The sequence below is a fragment of the Dichomitus squalens genome (genome assembly GCF_000275845.1).
Source record: "Dichomitus squalens LYAD-421 SS1 unplaced genomic scaffold DICSQscaffold_58, whole genome shotgun sequence".
Taxonomy (NCBI): domain Eukaryota; kingdom Fungi; phylum Basidiomycota; class Agaricomycetes; order Polyporales; family Polyporaceae; genus Dichomitus; species Dichomitus squalens.
The window spans coordinates 164,190-177,369 of NW_006766940.1; the positions used below are offsets into that span (position 1 = coordinate 164,190).

Sequence of the window (13,180 nt, forward strand, 5' to 3'; positions counted from 1 at the left end):
GGCTGTATATCCACCGCGTGGTCACTCCTTCCCCCCATCACCCTCGATAACCGCCTGCGTTGCCAGAGCCCCCTCCGCGCCATATATCCACCCCGGTCCACCGCGCGGCGCGAGATGTTCCTCGTCGATCCCTCCAGCCTCTCGCCCGACCTGTGGGGCACGATGCGGTCTACTATGCAGCTCCTCCACCAAGGCCTCCTCTGCTTGACCGCCTTCCTTGCGTCCACCAATGTCCTGTCCAACGGCGCTCGTGGCGTGCAGGGTGTCGCAGGGCAGTATCTTCTCGGTTTAGGTGAGTACCTCCTTCTCCTCACACGCTTTCCTGTGCGGTACACTGAGCGTCGTTGGCGCATAGGTATCGGCGACATTACTGGGTAGCTATGAACTCACCCTACTCAATGCTCTGGCTGCGCGCTCAGGCATGACCGTCATTAGACCTGTCGTAGAGACCAACATGATGGTGTGTGCATCCTTCCGTAGGGGCTCGGGGCTGGTGATGGGGATGGCGAGTAAACGAATATGCTGACGATGGTCTCAGGGATACGCCAGCCTTGCGCAGACTGACACAGGCCTCCATTTACGCCAGCGCAGCCGCGCCTGGATCGTGGCCGACGCGAACAACGACACCAATCGCGTCGTCTTCATCAATGCCGGTACGTTGTCACTCGTCTTGCCCGATCGCCATTTAAGCAGGCTTTCGTACCACACACTCATCTTTTTCAATCCTATCATTTGTAGACATCGCGATGGGCGACACCGGCGTTCGCCGCTCGATCGTCGCTGCCCTGTCCGCCGAGTTCCCCGAGTACTACAACAACGCGAACATCGCGCTTGTCTCGACACACCAGCATTCCGGCGTTGGGGGTTACCTCGAGAACCTCCTCCCTCAGGTTACTGCGCTTGGGTATGTCAAGCAAGCTGCGGACGCGATTGTCAACGGGACAGTCCTTGCTGTCCGGCGCGCCCATGAGAGCTTGAAGCCGGGAAGCTTGAGCTTGGGGAACACGACGGTGGTGGACGGCAATCGGAACAGGAGCCCGAGCGCGTATTTGGCGAACCCGGCAGAGGAGAGGGCGAGGTACGATTATGACCAGGACAAGGACCTGACGCTGCTGCGGTTCGATGACGAGAGCGGGAACGCGAGAGGGTTCTTGAGCTTCTTTGCGGTGCACGGGACGAGTCTATATGAGGTGAGCTGGGGCGGGCTGAGGGGGCCGAAGTAGTCCGGGCTGATAACGTCGCGTGGCAGAACAACACGTTGGTGAGCAGCGACAACAAGGGCATGGCGGCGTACCTGTACGAGCATCTGGTCGAGCCGGACTCCATGCCCGGAAACAACACGTTCGTCGCTGGATTCACGCAGTGTACGTACATCGCTTCAACTGAATATGTGCCTTCATTGCTGACACTGTGATGCAGCAAACGTCGGGGACACCAGTCCGAACACGTACGTCATTCTATGGCTATCCCCCTTCATGAGGTGACTCACTGCTTGTACAGGCTCGGGGCTTACTGCGAGTCTCCCGGTGAAGCTTGGGACGGCCAGCTGTGCGAATTCGAGCACTCTACCTGTGGTAACAAGACCGAGGACTGTCACGGCCGGTATGTCTGTTTCCTCTCATCCGCGTCCGTTGATCTTCTCGGCTCACGCCAACTTCTGTGCGTTATCTACAGCGGGCCAGGGTTCCGCACCTCGGACTTTGAGTCAAACAGAATCATCGCGCAGCTACAAGTTGACGGCGCGCAGACGTTGATGGGCCAGACCCTTGCGCCGGTGACGGGGGCGGTCAAGTACGTGCACACGTACCTGAACATGTCATACCGCCAGTTCGAGCTCCCGAACGGGACGACGGTGCAGACGTGCCCGCCTGCTATGGGATACTCGTTCGCTGGTGGGACTACGTACGTCACACAAGCGGCTCCGTTTCCCGCCCACTTCTCTCAAGCTGATTCCGATCGATGGCATTCAGCGATGGCCCGGGAGCGTTCGACTTCATCCAAGGGGACAACTCATCGAACCCGCAAAACCCGTTCTGGGAGCTCGTCAAAGGCGCGGTAACGCCCCTCCCGCCCCAAGAGCAAATTGACTGCCAGTTCCCGAAACCGATCCTGCTCGACACCGGGTACGCGCACACGCCCTACGACTGGTCGCCGAACACGGTCGACATCCAGATGCTCCGGGTCGGCAACCTCGTCATGCTGATCATGCCTGGGGAACTCACGACCATGGCTGGCCGCCGCATGCGCGAGGCGCTCCGCACGAAGCTCATCTCGGAGGGCGTGCTGGGCGATGATGCTTACGTCGTTATCGCCGGCCCGGCGAACACGTACGCGCATTACGTGACGACCCCGGAGGAGTACGCCGTGCAGCGGTACGAGGGGGCGTCGACGATCTTCGGGCAGTGGACGCTCAACTCGTACATCGACAAGTACGGGAGCCTGGTCGGGTACCTTGCGGACAACGCGACCGGAGAGCAGCCGCCGTCGGACCCGGCGCCGCCGGACTTGTCAGGCAAGGCGATCTCGCTGCAGACGGGGGTCGTGTTTGATTTTGCGGGGATCGGGAAGGCGTTTGGGGACGTGTTGACGGATGTGAGGAACGCGAGTGCGCCGTACAGCGCCGGCGAGGCTGTGATTGCGACTTTCGTCGGGTGAGTAAGGATCGGGGCCCTGTGCAAGTTCAACATGATCGCTGATTGGACTTGCCTGTGTCAGCGCCAACCCAAGGGTGAGTGGAACAGGATGATGAACCTCTGTGTATGCCTGGAAGGTGACGGTGGCCCCTATAGAACAACCTCCGCCTCGAGCAGACGTTCCTTTCCGTGGACCAGTTCGTGGACGATCAGTGGAAGTCTGTCCGCTCCGACTCACATCCGTCGACGACCTATCAGTGGACCAGGACGGACACCGTACGTCAACTGCCTCCTACATACTCGGTCCTTGTTCTGGAGCTGACCATGCGTCAATGCAGGTTCTTGGTACCAGTACGGTCAACATCACTTGGGTCATTGAGGACGGAACACCTGGTATTCCACGTTTTGTTTTTGGCTTTCAGACGGTGTACTGATTGTGACCTACAGCCGGAACGTACCGCTTGACGTACTTTGGTGACTACAAGCCTGTCATTGGCAGCATCACGCCGTTCGTGGGCCATTCCTCGAACTTCACGATCTCTGCATGATTTCTGTTGTTACGCGCATCACCTCTTGTAATTCTGCATTACCCCGTGTGTGGGATGTTGCGACACGTATCGGTGTTTGACGCTATGCTTTGAGGACATCTGGAGTGCACTGTCGGACTGCGTTTCTGGTAGTAGGTCCACTCCAATACATTGGAACGATCTTTTGTTCTTGCCGGGCGTTGGATCGGCATTTATGAAGAGGCAAGATGTCGAATAACTCTGCGTTGAGCCTGCCCCACGCGGATCTGTAGAGCGCGACAGTGCTTTGCCAGGGGCTAACTCTTCATCCCGATCCTTACGCCGGTTGCATGCCAAGCTCCTGGTGGTGAATGTGGTGAGTTCTGACTTGCCTGCGTGCCAAACCTGGTTGAGCGGACAATAATATTCATATAACAAGCGGACTTTGGTACTATCATGCAAGAAACGACTAAGCTCGACGTTGAGTGCAGGCAGAATCCCAAGCGCATGAGCAATCTCGGTGACACTTGGCGCGCACATCTACAGCCAAACCTCGGTCAGCTGTTTGCGTGCCGTCTCCAACCGCTCGCGCTTCTTCAGGAGCTCTTCCCTACGCTCTGCGACATGACGCGGTTCCTTTATGTACTCCGCACATTGCGCGAGGGCGTCTCCTCCTCCGATCCCGAGTCCTTTCCGCAAAGCCTTGTCCAATGCCTGGTCGCGGTCCAGCCCTAGAATCAGTTCGTAGTCGATGGTGTTGGGAATATTATCAACAAAACGCTTATGAGCGACTACCCAACCCCACCGGATGTGTGGTTGGTCAGAATCAGAAGGAGCGAGGGGATGGTTGCGGCTCGCACCTTGGAAGTACGCTCGGACGCTCGCCATGATCTCGATCGCGGGATCGTACGGGTCGGGTGGCAGGAGCTTTGCCAGATCGCCCGGCCGTGTGCCGTGAATGTCCATCTTGGCAAGCCCCGCCATTACCTCGCCAACGGCTGCCCTGAAGGAAGGGCCATTGTCACGAAGGCGGCTCGTGAAGGAAGCATGAGGATCATCTTCGTCATCATCGTCTTCGTCGTCATCATCCTCTGACTCCGTGGGCGGACGCCATCCTTTGTAGTGACTCAAGAAGCGATCGTGGTAATCGGAGTAGTAGGCCTCGTTGAGGGTTCGGGGGCGCGTCTCGAGCGCAATAAACCATCGGATGCGCGCAATCGTCTGCTCTGCGGACGTGGCGAGGAAGTCCGTGGTGATCGTCCTGCAAAGGTTGTATTCCATGGTGAACAATGAGATCCACAAGCACGATGAGAAATACAAACATGATGCGACTCTGCAAGAGGGGGTACTGAGCGAAGTGCTCGTTCACAAGCTGCCTCACATGCTTCACTAAGATGTTGTACTCTTCGCGGAAGAGCGTCTCCGCTGGACCCTGCCAGCCTGCGATGATTGCTGTGATGTACTCTTGCGTTACCACAAACGGGATGTGGCCTGGAAGCTCTCGTATTCTCGCCCTGGCAGTTCATGAACAGTCAGACGAGATCAGGGCAGTATCGAGTGCAGCGCTTACTCATGAGCACGTTTCATGACATCGTCGATAAAGATCGCACGGCTGTCGTTCTCAGGGATGTACGTATATCCTTCGTTCTCTAGGAAAGCCGCCGCTACAAACTTGTGAGCATGCGGGTTCTGACGGGGCAGGGTATGCTCATAGGGGCGAAAGTCCGGCTCGGTAGCGCGGATAGCCTTTCGGAAAGTGTCGCAGGGAGGTCTGATAGATTGGAGGAGACCGTCAGCTTTGGTCGTGCCTTCAAGGTATCGTCCGAGGCTTTTGGAGAAGGTTGACAGAAGAAAGAGGACTTCGGACAGGACGTCCGACGAAGGTGGTTTCGGAAGCTGAGTCAAACGTTCGTCTGTCGCACTGAGAAGTTTGTGCAGCTCCTCCTGGATGATGGGAAGCCTGTGGATAACCACATTAGGTCTGATATAGTGTGTCATAACGCAATCGTACCGCTGAGAGATACAATCGGACAGCACGTCACTCAAACGTTCGACAAGCTTCGTCGTCCCCAAGCGGTTCTGGTACTCGAGGTCAAGGATATTCCACGGCGAGCTGGTGGCGAAGAACTCGCGCTCTTTTTCGCGCGCTTCAGCCCAAGTGATCCCTGTGGCGATGGCACGAGAGTCAGGTTGTTTGACACTGAACCAGCCATGTTCAAGCGGTTCATCCTCGTTCCTGATATAGCGCAACCAACTACCCTCTTCGCCTGAAGGGATGCGATCTGGCTTCGTGAGTACACCTGCATAGCATGCATAAGCACATAGTCGATTGATATCATGGTACGTTGCGCGAACCTATCGTTCGCAATCCGTGTGGATCGTACTTCTTTGCGAGCTGATGTGCTCCTTGGTTTTGAAAATCAGCTGAGGGAGGAGAGTGTTTCGGGTCAGACACCTGAAAGCGATGAGATTATGTCGCCTTACTCTCGCATGCAACCGTAAGCAGAATTATGCAGCTTGGCCTCGAGATATACAAGGACACCAAATTCTTGACGAGCTCGATGTCGCCCTCGTTGCCGCCAGTACCCACGCTTGCAATCAACCCTGCGATACAGAAGTAAACCCGAGTCCGATTTGTATCCGCATAGCCTCGCACCAGGCAAGTCACAGAACGACAAATCCTGTACGTCCTCGCCGCTGATCTGAAGGGAGACCGAATTAGTAGAGAACGTGAGCTCCCGACCAGAGAGGTCTGGATCATCGTCTTCCAAGAACCGGCGATAGTCGATGCTCGGGTTCAGAATCGCGCGTTGCGCCCGCCTGATGCGGTCCTCGACCTCGTCCTTGTCGTGAATGACGTCCCCAAATTGCTCGTTCCTCGGATGCCCCAGGGGCTTCCCATCCTTGTCCGTGAGGATGTGGAGAGAGACAATGCATTTCCACGGCTGGTCAGAGTACGACAGGCGACATTCTGTCGGACAGCTGCAACGTCATGTCAAGACTGCGCTGTCGAGAGGACACCATCCGGACGAACCGAGTGCAGGTGCCGCTGGCGCGCGGGAGGGTGATGCCGGATATTGACTCGATCAATGAGGACTTTCCCGCGGACTGGGATCCGACGACCGCTATGACCGGCAGATCAATATCGACCTGTACGCTGAGCAACGAGCGACAGCGGTCAGAGAGTGATGACTGCAAGATAGGACTGCCACGAACCCGGTGAGATGAAGGGCGTTGACGACGTCGAGCATCCGCCGCCGGCGCAATGCGTAGAGGGAGTCAGGCAGGCCAACCTCCGCTAGCTGGTCTGGGGTATCTGTGGAGGAAAGCATTGGTAGATAGGCTTGTAGTTGAGTACGACAGACACTGTGGGACCTCTATTTATGCGACTCTTTGGCTCTCATGCGTGCCGCAGCACGACTCCCTCGTAAGTGGAAGTGGAGATAAGGGTCGAAGCGCACTTCTGAGCCTGATTGCTGTCGCAGGATTCTTACCGCAGCTGACTGGTTTTCCTTGTCGAGTGGACTGTCACGTCTGAAAAGGGCTGAGGAACTACATCTCTTGAGCTATAGAATCCGACACCTGTCGCGCACACCGTACTCTCCTTGGAAATGTTCAGTCTCCTTTCATGATGTAGCGACGATCAGCAAAGTCTCGAGAAGCCGCAGCCACGCCACAGCAGCACAAATTTCCTGCGTGCTAAGGCCCTCTGTCTGATGTGAATGAAAGGGTAAGGGAGAGCCTCTGGAAAGGGATCGAGTGTACTGTGAACACTGCTCCGCCAACTGGTACGCCCACTTCATCCTCCCACAGGATCCACACCAAGTTGACTGAGCGCGGGGGTTCCTTAGCCCCGGGAAAGCCACAGAAAGGAAAGGCCTAGCCGCAGAAAGGAACGACTGCAGTCCTACTGCCTTCTCAGCAGGCACGATGCCCCTCTATTCTCGGACAAGCACTTCTGTAACGACGTCAAGTAGTATATGCATGCCCTGCGATGGGAGCGGCTGTAAGCTTTCTTTGGATTCCCCGATGCGGACCCCACAACCCCAGACGCGCACGCTGCCTGGATGATACGCAGATGCAATTCAGCTCACCTAACAGCGGCCATGCTCTATCATGAACCAAAATCCGAACACATCTCTGACGCATACAAGCAAGATCATGAGAAGGGGGGACATACCGGGGTGTTGATGATCTTCCAGCACCGTTCGAGTTTGCGACAGTACATGCGCGATTGCTTGCAGCACACCCCGACTACCGTTGGGTGTAGAGGCGGTGGACGCAAGAAAGGCACTTGAGGAGCGGAATTCCTGGTGTGGGAGGCAGATACGGTATTATCTGGTGACGCGAGTGGCTGTTGCATCTGACGTAAGCAGAAGTGAAGAGGAAGGGCGCTTGATCCAGCGGCTGCAGATGACTGCAAGCACGACCAGTCAGTCGCCCTGCAGAAACGCCAACGCCAACCAATCGGGGTGTTGTCTGTACGGTTAAGACTGTATGCAAGAACAGCTGTCGCGGACGCCTTGACGACGTGGAGGACGCAGACGGTGTTGGACTCAATAATGGTAAGTGCCGACCCGATAAGCCCGCCACGGCACCCATCCCACGTCCTACGCGTTCGTCAGCCATGCCAGGAGCTCGCTAGGTTCATACTTCGCAGATCCGGGAGCCTGCACTGCGCCTCTTCTCCGATATTGCAGGAGAAGACAACAGAACAAGGACGTGTGGCAACTCCAGGTCATCCCACCGCCCTCACGGCTTGCTCCATCGCAGACAGGTTACATCTGAGGGCAGCGAGAGCGGATGCTTCTGAAACCCTTCCTCCGGAGTCAACTCTCTAAAGCCTCCGATTGTGCGATAGATCACTCCGGCAGTGATGGAGGCTACCGAGGCAAATCTTGCGGCGCTCACGCCGTCTTACTCCCTACGGCAACGCCGCTAGCTCCCTCCCCTGCGCTACAAATCCACAGTTTAGTATCCCGAACTCACGATGATCCACGCGAGGCGCAGCCGGATACGACGCACATCCATTCAGTCATAGCATATCGAGTCCGCACGAGTAACGCGAACGTTGACCGAACTTGCAAACTGTCCCTACCCCTCCACGTCAAACCGCTTCCGTAACCCCCTTCGTCTCTGTGTCCCTACCCTGGATTCCTAATGAAATATCTCCACCTCCTATGGTCTTACACCCATTCTGTCCTTTCGCCTACCATGTGATCGTGCGATTGGGTGCGAGATGACAATGTACGGCTTGTGTACATGACGTCTCAGTTCCCGCGATGTTGTGAGTACGTGTGAAGACGGCAGCGCAGCTAGCAGCAGCTGGAACGGCATTCAGTGGCCAATATTGGTCGCCAAGGAGAGTCTTACATGAGATGAGTCCAGGGCGGGTTCACTAGGTAGTGGTTGTCGGCGTTGTTGGCATTACATCGCTATCTTTCCATTTGTACAAGTCATACGGTGCTAGTGGGATGAAAGAGACCGATTGAGTGATCCTCTCAATGTGTCAATGTTCAGTGTGACGATGGTGCTTGATAACTCACGAGGGTTGAAGGTCATCGTGAGCCCATTTGACTTCGCGAATGTCGGAAAGCACTTCTGGACATGTGTCCACCACCAACCTCGCCATACTTCCCAATCATATACGTCGACCCATACTCGCCATCTCCCGCCCTGCTCGCCAACCTCTCCGTCTGCACTCGGTGGTGCAGAAGAGTCATGGAGCAACTCCTCCAGGACTCGACCCACTGTAGCAAGAAGGTCTGTGAAGCCTTGCCGCGTAAAGTCTTGTTCATAGAAAGGTTGCAGATGGACGTTTTGGAAAGGAAGTTCGGAATCCCATGAGTCGAGCATCGCCTTGAGTTTGTCGAGCGACTGCCCCTCAGTCACAAGCTCCGGATCCAGCCAAATGTCGAATCGATCGAGCGTCGAGCAGAGGCTCAGATCCACGCCCACTGTGGACTCCGTGGTGGGGTCTCCTGATGTCATACGTCAGTGCGAAAGCCAGCTTGGAAATGTCACCATGAAGCAGAATCAACACACCAGGCAGGACCATCTCGGCATCGTGGAAGAGGGGCATACTGACTGCCAATTCCCTGAGACGTGGTCCACAAGCGGATACCAGTCTCTGGACGCAGTGTATGTCCACGCTCCACTGGGTGAATAATTTTAGATGCATGCCATGCATATTGCAAAGTACATACCAGGCGCAGCTCCTGCAGGTTTGGTGCAAATGGCCGTGCAGGAGCATGAATCTCATCGGCTCGCGATTTCATGCTGAACGGCAGAGGGCCGAGGGCCACGCATCGCACCCGGGTGCATTCAAGTAGTTGAAAGGCCGGAAGGGAAGTGATCATCCTGGCGAAGTCATTGAAGTGCCCAAATGTGATATCCACGATATGGAGTCGAGAAACCGTCGTGAATGCAGAGAAGTAGAGCGCGAAGCGTGGATGAAGAGGAAGGTACTGTAGGGACTTCGCGGACTCCGATTCAGACGCGCTGGGGTACCAGTCCTCGTCTTCGCAAACACGAATTATAGTGACCTCTTGGAGATTAGGGAGCTTGCCACGGAGGGCAATAGGCAAGGGCGAGAGAGGACTGGTTGTGGTATGAAGGGTGCGCCCGACGAGTGTCAGTTCATAGACATAGTCGCACAGATGGGGCGCGTTGTCGAGGACAGCGGAGAACTTCTGGAGTGCTGGCAGGTCGTGGAGAATCACTGAGTAGAATAGGTTACGCTGGGAGCGGACACGCCAGGCTCTGCACACGAGGGCGCAGTGATGCAAGGTGCGAGTATTTTCAAGTCGCTCTACGATAGGGAGCGAGTAGAGCATGTCGATGATGTTCTCGCAGACCTCGACGGGGAAGGGGCTGGCTTTGTGGTCGGAATGAGGACGATTGCCGTCCATCGCAGATTCGCTCGATACTGTGGATGACTCCATGGAATGCAGAGTAAACGACAGATCTGGGATGTTAGGAGCGAGTGAAGAGTTCAATGGAAATCGCAATCACTGTTCAGGTTCTTATCGCTCCTGCCCTCTAGCGTCAACTGCGGGTGCTGTTTCCCAGATCGTCTTAGAGTTCAGAAGATAGCTGTTCGATATGCGGGATCCGAGGACACTGCGTGTGACCTGGCAGCCGGCGTTGTCGAATGTCGCACAGACGCCCATGACGGTCGTTCTCGGTGTTGGTCATCAGCAAATGTGCGAAACCGTGCCAGCGGCAATGCCACGCGTGCCCAGAATTGTAACGCCAAAATTGGCAAGCAGGGGATTGGAATACATGAGCCCGCCATTGTCAACCTTGGCGGGGCGAGGCGATTTATAAGGCCGTCGGGGACACTGATAGCAATGACATTGCATACAATAGGCTCGCCATACATATATCATCCAATAGCTATTATTTGACATGCGTACAGAAATACAACCATATGTGCACAGGCCCAGGTGATACCGGAGGCCTCTACATTCGCTGTCGCTCAAATTGCCGCGCGTTCAGTGCAGGCACAGCGTTGAATCCTTCGCCCGCGGCAACACTCTACCACCTTGCCCGTCACCACTACCACCATCTCTCGTCATGTACCGCTCTCTGCTGGCGCGCTTCGACCAGTTCTAAGTCTCTCTCCTGCCAGATCCATCTCACACTCAGTCTCCTTCAGCCCCCCAAGACCACGACTACTCGCATGACCAGCGCATGATCAGTGTCTGACGCTACTGCGTCACCATCCAAGTCATCCATGCCTCCATCAAATGCGATTGCGAACACCATTTCCTCCGAAGGTGGGTAGGAGGACGTTGTTGGGACGATCAAAGAAGTAAGTGTCGTCTCCTCGAAAAGCATATCGACGGTGCGCGGTCACGGTTGTCCTGGCCGCAAGAGCGTTGGGTTAGGGTCAAGGTAGCAGATCGTAGCCCAGCTGCCATACATTGGCACGCGTGATGTCATAGCTCACGACCTGTCATGGTCTTTGTCGTTTCCTCAAAAGCCGGGGCGAGCACGCAGATAAGTCGTCGCTCCTTTCCTTGCCTCTCCCACCATCCAGCTCATCACCTGCTCAAACAAAATCTGCTAGTGCGGACCTGACTGGACCACTTGCTATAACGGCAAGCAGACTATCGTTGCACTCCAATCGTATGGTCTCGCGCGCGCCACGACCGTTACACTTACGACATTTGTGTAGACCCTCGTACTGACTGTACTGTACTTAGCAGCTCGGGTGTTTGCCTTATGACGGTCAGTCGTGCTGCCTACTCTCTACCAGCTGCCGTTCGTGCCGATGCTGCTCATGTCCTTTGCAGCGCATTTCTTGCGAGGACAATGGACGCCGCTGCTGCTCACGCGCCACTGGTCACTCATCATTCGCGTGTTCTACTTGGCCTTGACTACTGTCAGTATCTGGGAATTGGCGGAGAGCGTGTTTGACTTCACTGTACCGGAGGTTCGTACTGACCATGATTCACTGAGAACTCGTGCTAACAGTCAGGTACATTTCATCTGGGTTTCTGCGCATACAGCTGACACCCGCCTTGCATTGGTCTCTGGCATCATGTCTATGGTCGCGTACCTCAAAACTTTGCGTACGCCGAGCTGCGCAACCCTCCACCCTCCTCTCAGGACACTCCTCCTCTGCACCTCGGTTATCAAGACTGCGCAGTCCTCCCGGTTCCATGCCGCGCTCGACGTGCTCGCCTCGGACGGCCCCTTGGCCACTGCGGTGTCTGAGACAGCCGAAGCCGGAGCGTTGCAACTCCTGGAGCTCTCCCACTCTGTGCTGCCATCGACCCCGTCAGCCTATGCAAGCGCGATGATCAAGATGGCAAAGAAGGCAGAGGAGAGCATTGTGCGGGTTATCAGCGAGACCAAGGGCATTTGGCACGAGGGCGTCGGGAAGATAGTCCCGCGACTTTGTCATATTATAGTTAGCCTAATCTATTTTCATTGGTTTTCGCATATTTTCTGTGCGTGGTATCGTGTCAAAGTGTCCCACGGTTTGCCTGCAACAGACCTTGACCATATATATGATGGCGATGTCATGGGAACTCCCAGCTCTCATGATAATCCCTGGCCGAGCAGGCCCATGTGTTCCAGTGCGAGCTTGTGAGTTGCAATGACAGCGCGACAGACTATAGTGATCACAAAAACTAAGCTCTCATATCTAACGCCAATACAACACTAACATTGTCAAGACTGGGGTTACAGTGAAAGGTTATATAGCCACTCCTTATATTGCCATTATAACCCGCATTACAACGGTTGAACATTTTTGCTGATGGTCTTGACTGCGGCCATCGTCTTCAGCTATGGATGGTATACTACACGTCCGCAAGCCTAGACCCACGGCGCACGTGAAAGCAGGCCAAATGTCGCGACAGCTCACTCCAGCTGGTCACCAGCTAGTCCTACCTGCTCCGCTCGTCTTGCGTTGAACGTTCCCATGGCCATTCTTCTTCGTCTCTCCTCCTGATTGGGTCTTCCTCAGCACTTTATTTCCGCCAGCATGCTCCTTGATGTCCGTCTCGCTCTCCACGCACTCTGAATGCAAACTTCGGCTCGTGCATTGTCTTCATCCAACTCTCCTGCACTTCTCCACACCAAGTCCGCCCTGTCGAAACGTGGAAGTAGGAAGAGGAGCGAGACTCACCGTCTATGTTCGGGACATACAAACGTGTGCGATCCTATGTTCAAACACCCAGCTGACCAAGTTCGCTGATTTCGAACAGTGCTCCTGGCAATGTCACGCCCAACATGATTCACGGGGCCACAGATCTTTAGCCCGCCGAATCGAGCCACATCGTCGGAAGCACTCGACGTGGACAGGGCCAACAAGCGCAGCTATGTCTGGGTTCGACCGCTCACAGATCGCAAGAAATGGGAGCAGTGGTGAGTCGTACAGTCTGTGGAGAGCGATCACATACGCGTGCGCTCCTCCACGTACAATACTATGGTCCGATCTTCCGGTCCAACCCGTCCTATCCCACTTCACATCGCACCGTCTCCATGAAGCCTCCGTCCATCGTCACTGGTCCTCGCTTGCCCGCG

At 55.6% G+C, this 13,180-nt stretch overlaps 5 protein-coding genes across 5 annotated transcripts; 3 read left to right on the plus strand and 2 right to left on the minus strand.

The window, feature by feature from the left end:
* Positions 1-174: 174 nt before the first annotated feature.
* DICSQDRAFT_69851 (Neutral/alkaline nonlysosomal ceramidase) lies at positions 175-3,181 on the plus strand (the record flags this gene model as incomplete). The annotated part of the gene is made up of 14 exons (XM_007369950.1): positions 175-292; positions 356-374; positions 436-460; positions 539-653; positions 739-1,190; positions 1,250-1,364; positions 1,420-1,447; positions 1,501-1,602; positions 1,675-1,902; positions 1,971-2,651; positions 2,716-2,728; positions 2,790-2,909; positions 2,972-3,026; positions 3,081-3,181. 14 exons carry the CDS (start codon positions 175-177, stop codon positions 3,179-3,181), a joined length of 2,172 nt encoding a protein of 723 aa, XP_007370012.1.
* Positions 3,182-3,577: 396 nt separating this feature from the next.
* Positions 3,578-6,676, minus strand: DICSQDRAFT_111979 (uncharacterized protein). Its single transcript, XM_007369951.1, has 10 exons — positions 6,356-6,676; positions 6,174-6,296; positions 5,796-6,121; positions 5,624-5,743; positions 5,495-5,563; positions 5,151-5,439; positions 4,710-5,099; positions 4,462-4,653; positions 4,000-4,400; positions 3,578-3,930 (listed from the first exon to the last, which is right to left on the minus strand). The coding sequence occupies exons 1-10, from the start codon at positions 6,469-6,471 to the stop codon at positions 3,680-3,682; spliced, it is 2,277 nt and encodes a 758-aa protein (XP_007370013.1). The 5' UTR covers positions 6,472-6,676; the 3' UTR covers positions 3,578-3,679.
* A 1,159-nt stretch (positions 6,677-7,835) lies between these two features.
* DICSQDRAFT_140528 (uncharacterized protein) lies at positions 7,836-8,347 on the plus strand. The gene has a single exon (XM_007369952.1). The coding sequence runs from the start codon at positions 7,943-7,945 to the stop codon at positions 8,261-8,263; it is 321 nt and encodes a 106-aa protein (XP_007370014.1). The 5' UTR covers positions 7,836-7,942; the 3' UTR covers positions 8,264-8,347.
* Positions 8,348-9,447: 1,100 nt separating this feature from the next.
* DICSQDRAFT_34059 (uncharacterized protein) lies at positions 9,448-10,005 on the minus strand (the record flags this gene model as incomplete). The annotated part of the gene is made up of 2 exons (XM_007369953.1): positions 9,448-9,615; positions 9,670-10,005. Coding segments are annotated over 2 exons (504 nt in total), but the record flags the coding sequence as incomplete, so codon positions are not given.
* A 1,682-nt stretch (positions 10,006-11,687) lies between these two features.
* DICSQDRAFT_174137 (uncharacterized protein) lies at positions 11,688-12,069 on the plus strand (the record flags this gene model as incomplete). Its single annotated transcript, XM_007369954.1, has 2 exons — positions 11,688-11,981; positions 12,061-12,069. The coding sequence occupies 2 exons, from the start codon at positions 11,688-11,690 to the stop codon at positions 12,067-12,069; spliced, it is 303 nt and encodes a 100-aa protein (XP_007370016.1).
* Positions 12,070-13,180: the final 1,111 nt, after the last annotated feature.

What these genes read in the sequence shown, in the direction of transcription:
- DICSQDRAFT_111979 (XM_007369951.1), bottom strand. Translation starts at nt 6,471, where the DNA reads ATGCTTTCCTCCACAGATACCCCAGACCAGCTAGCGGAGGTTGGCCTG. An exon ending in ACACGGATTGCGAACGATAG is followed by an intron (nt 5,440 to 5,494) that starts GTTCGCGCAACG and finishes CATGCTATGCAG; the next exon opens with GTGTACTCACGAAGCCAGAT. An exon ending in GTCATGAAACGTGCTCATGA is followed by an intron (nt 4,654 to 4,709) that starts GTAAGCGCTGCA and finishes ATGAACTGCCAG; the next exon opens with GGCGAGAATACGAGAGCTTC.
- DICSQDRAFT_140528 (XM_007369952.1), top strand. Translation starts at nt 7,943, where the DNA reads ATGCTTCTGAAACCCTTCCTCCGGAGTCAACTCTCTAAAGCCTCCGAT.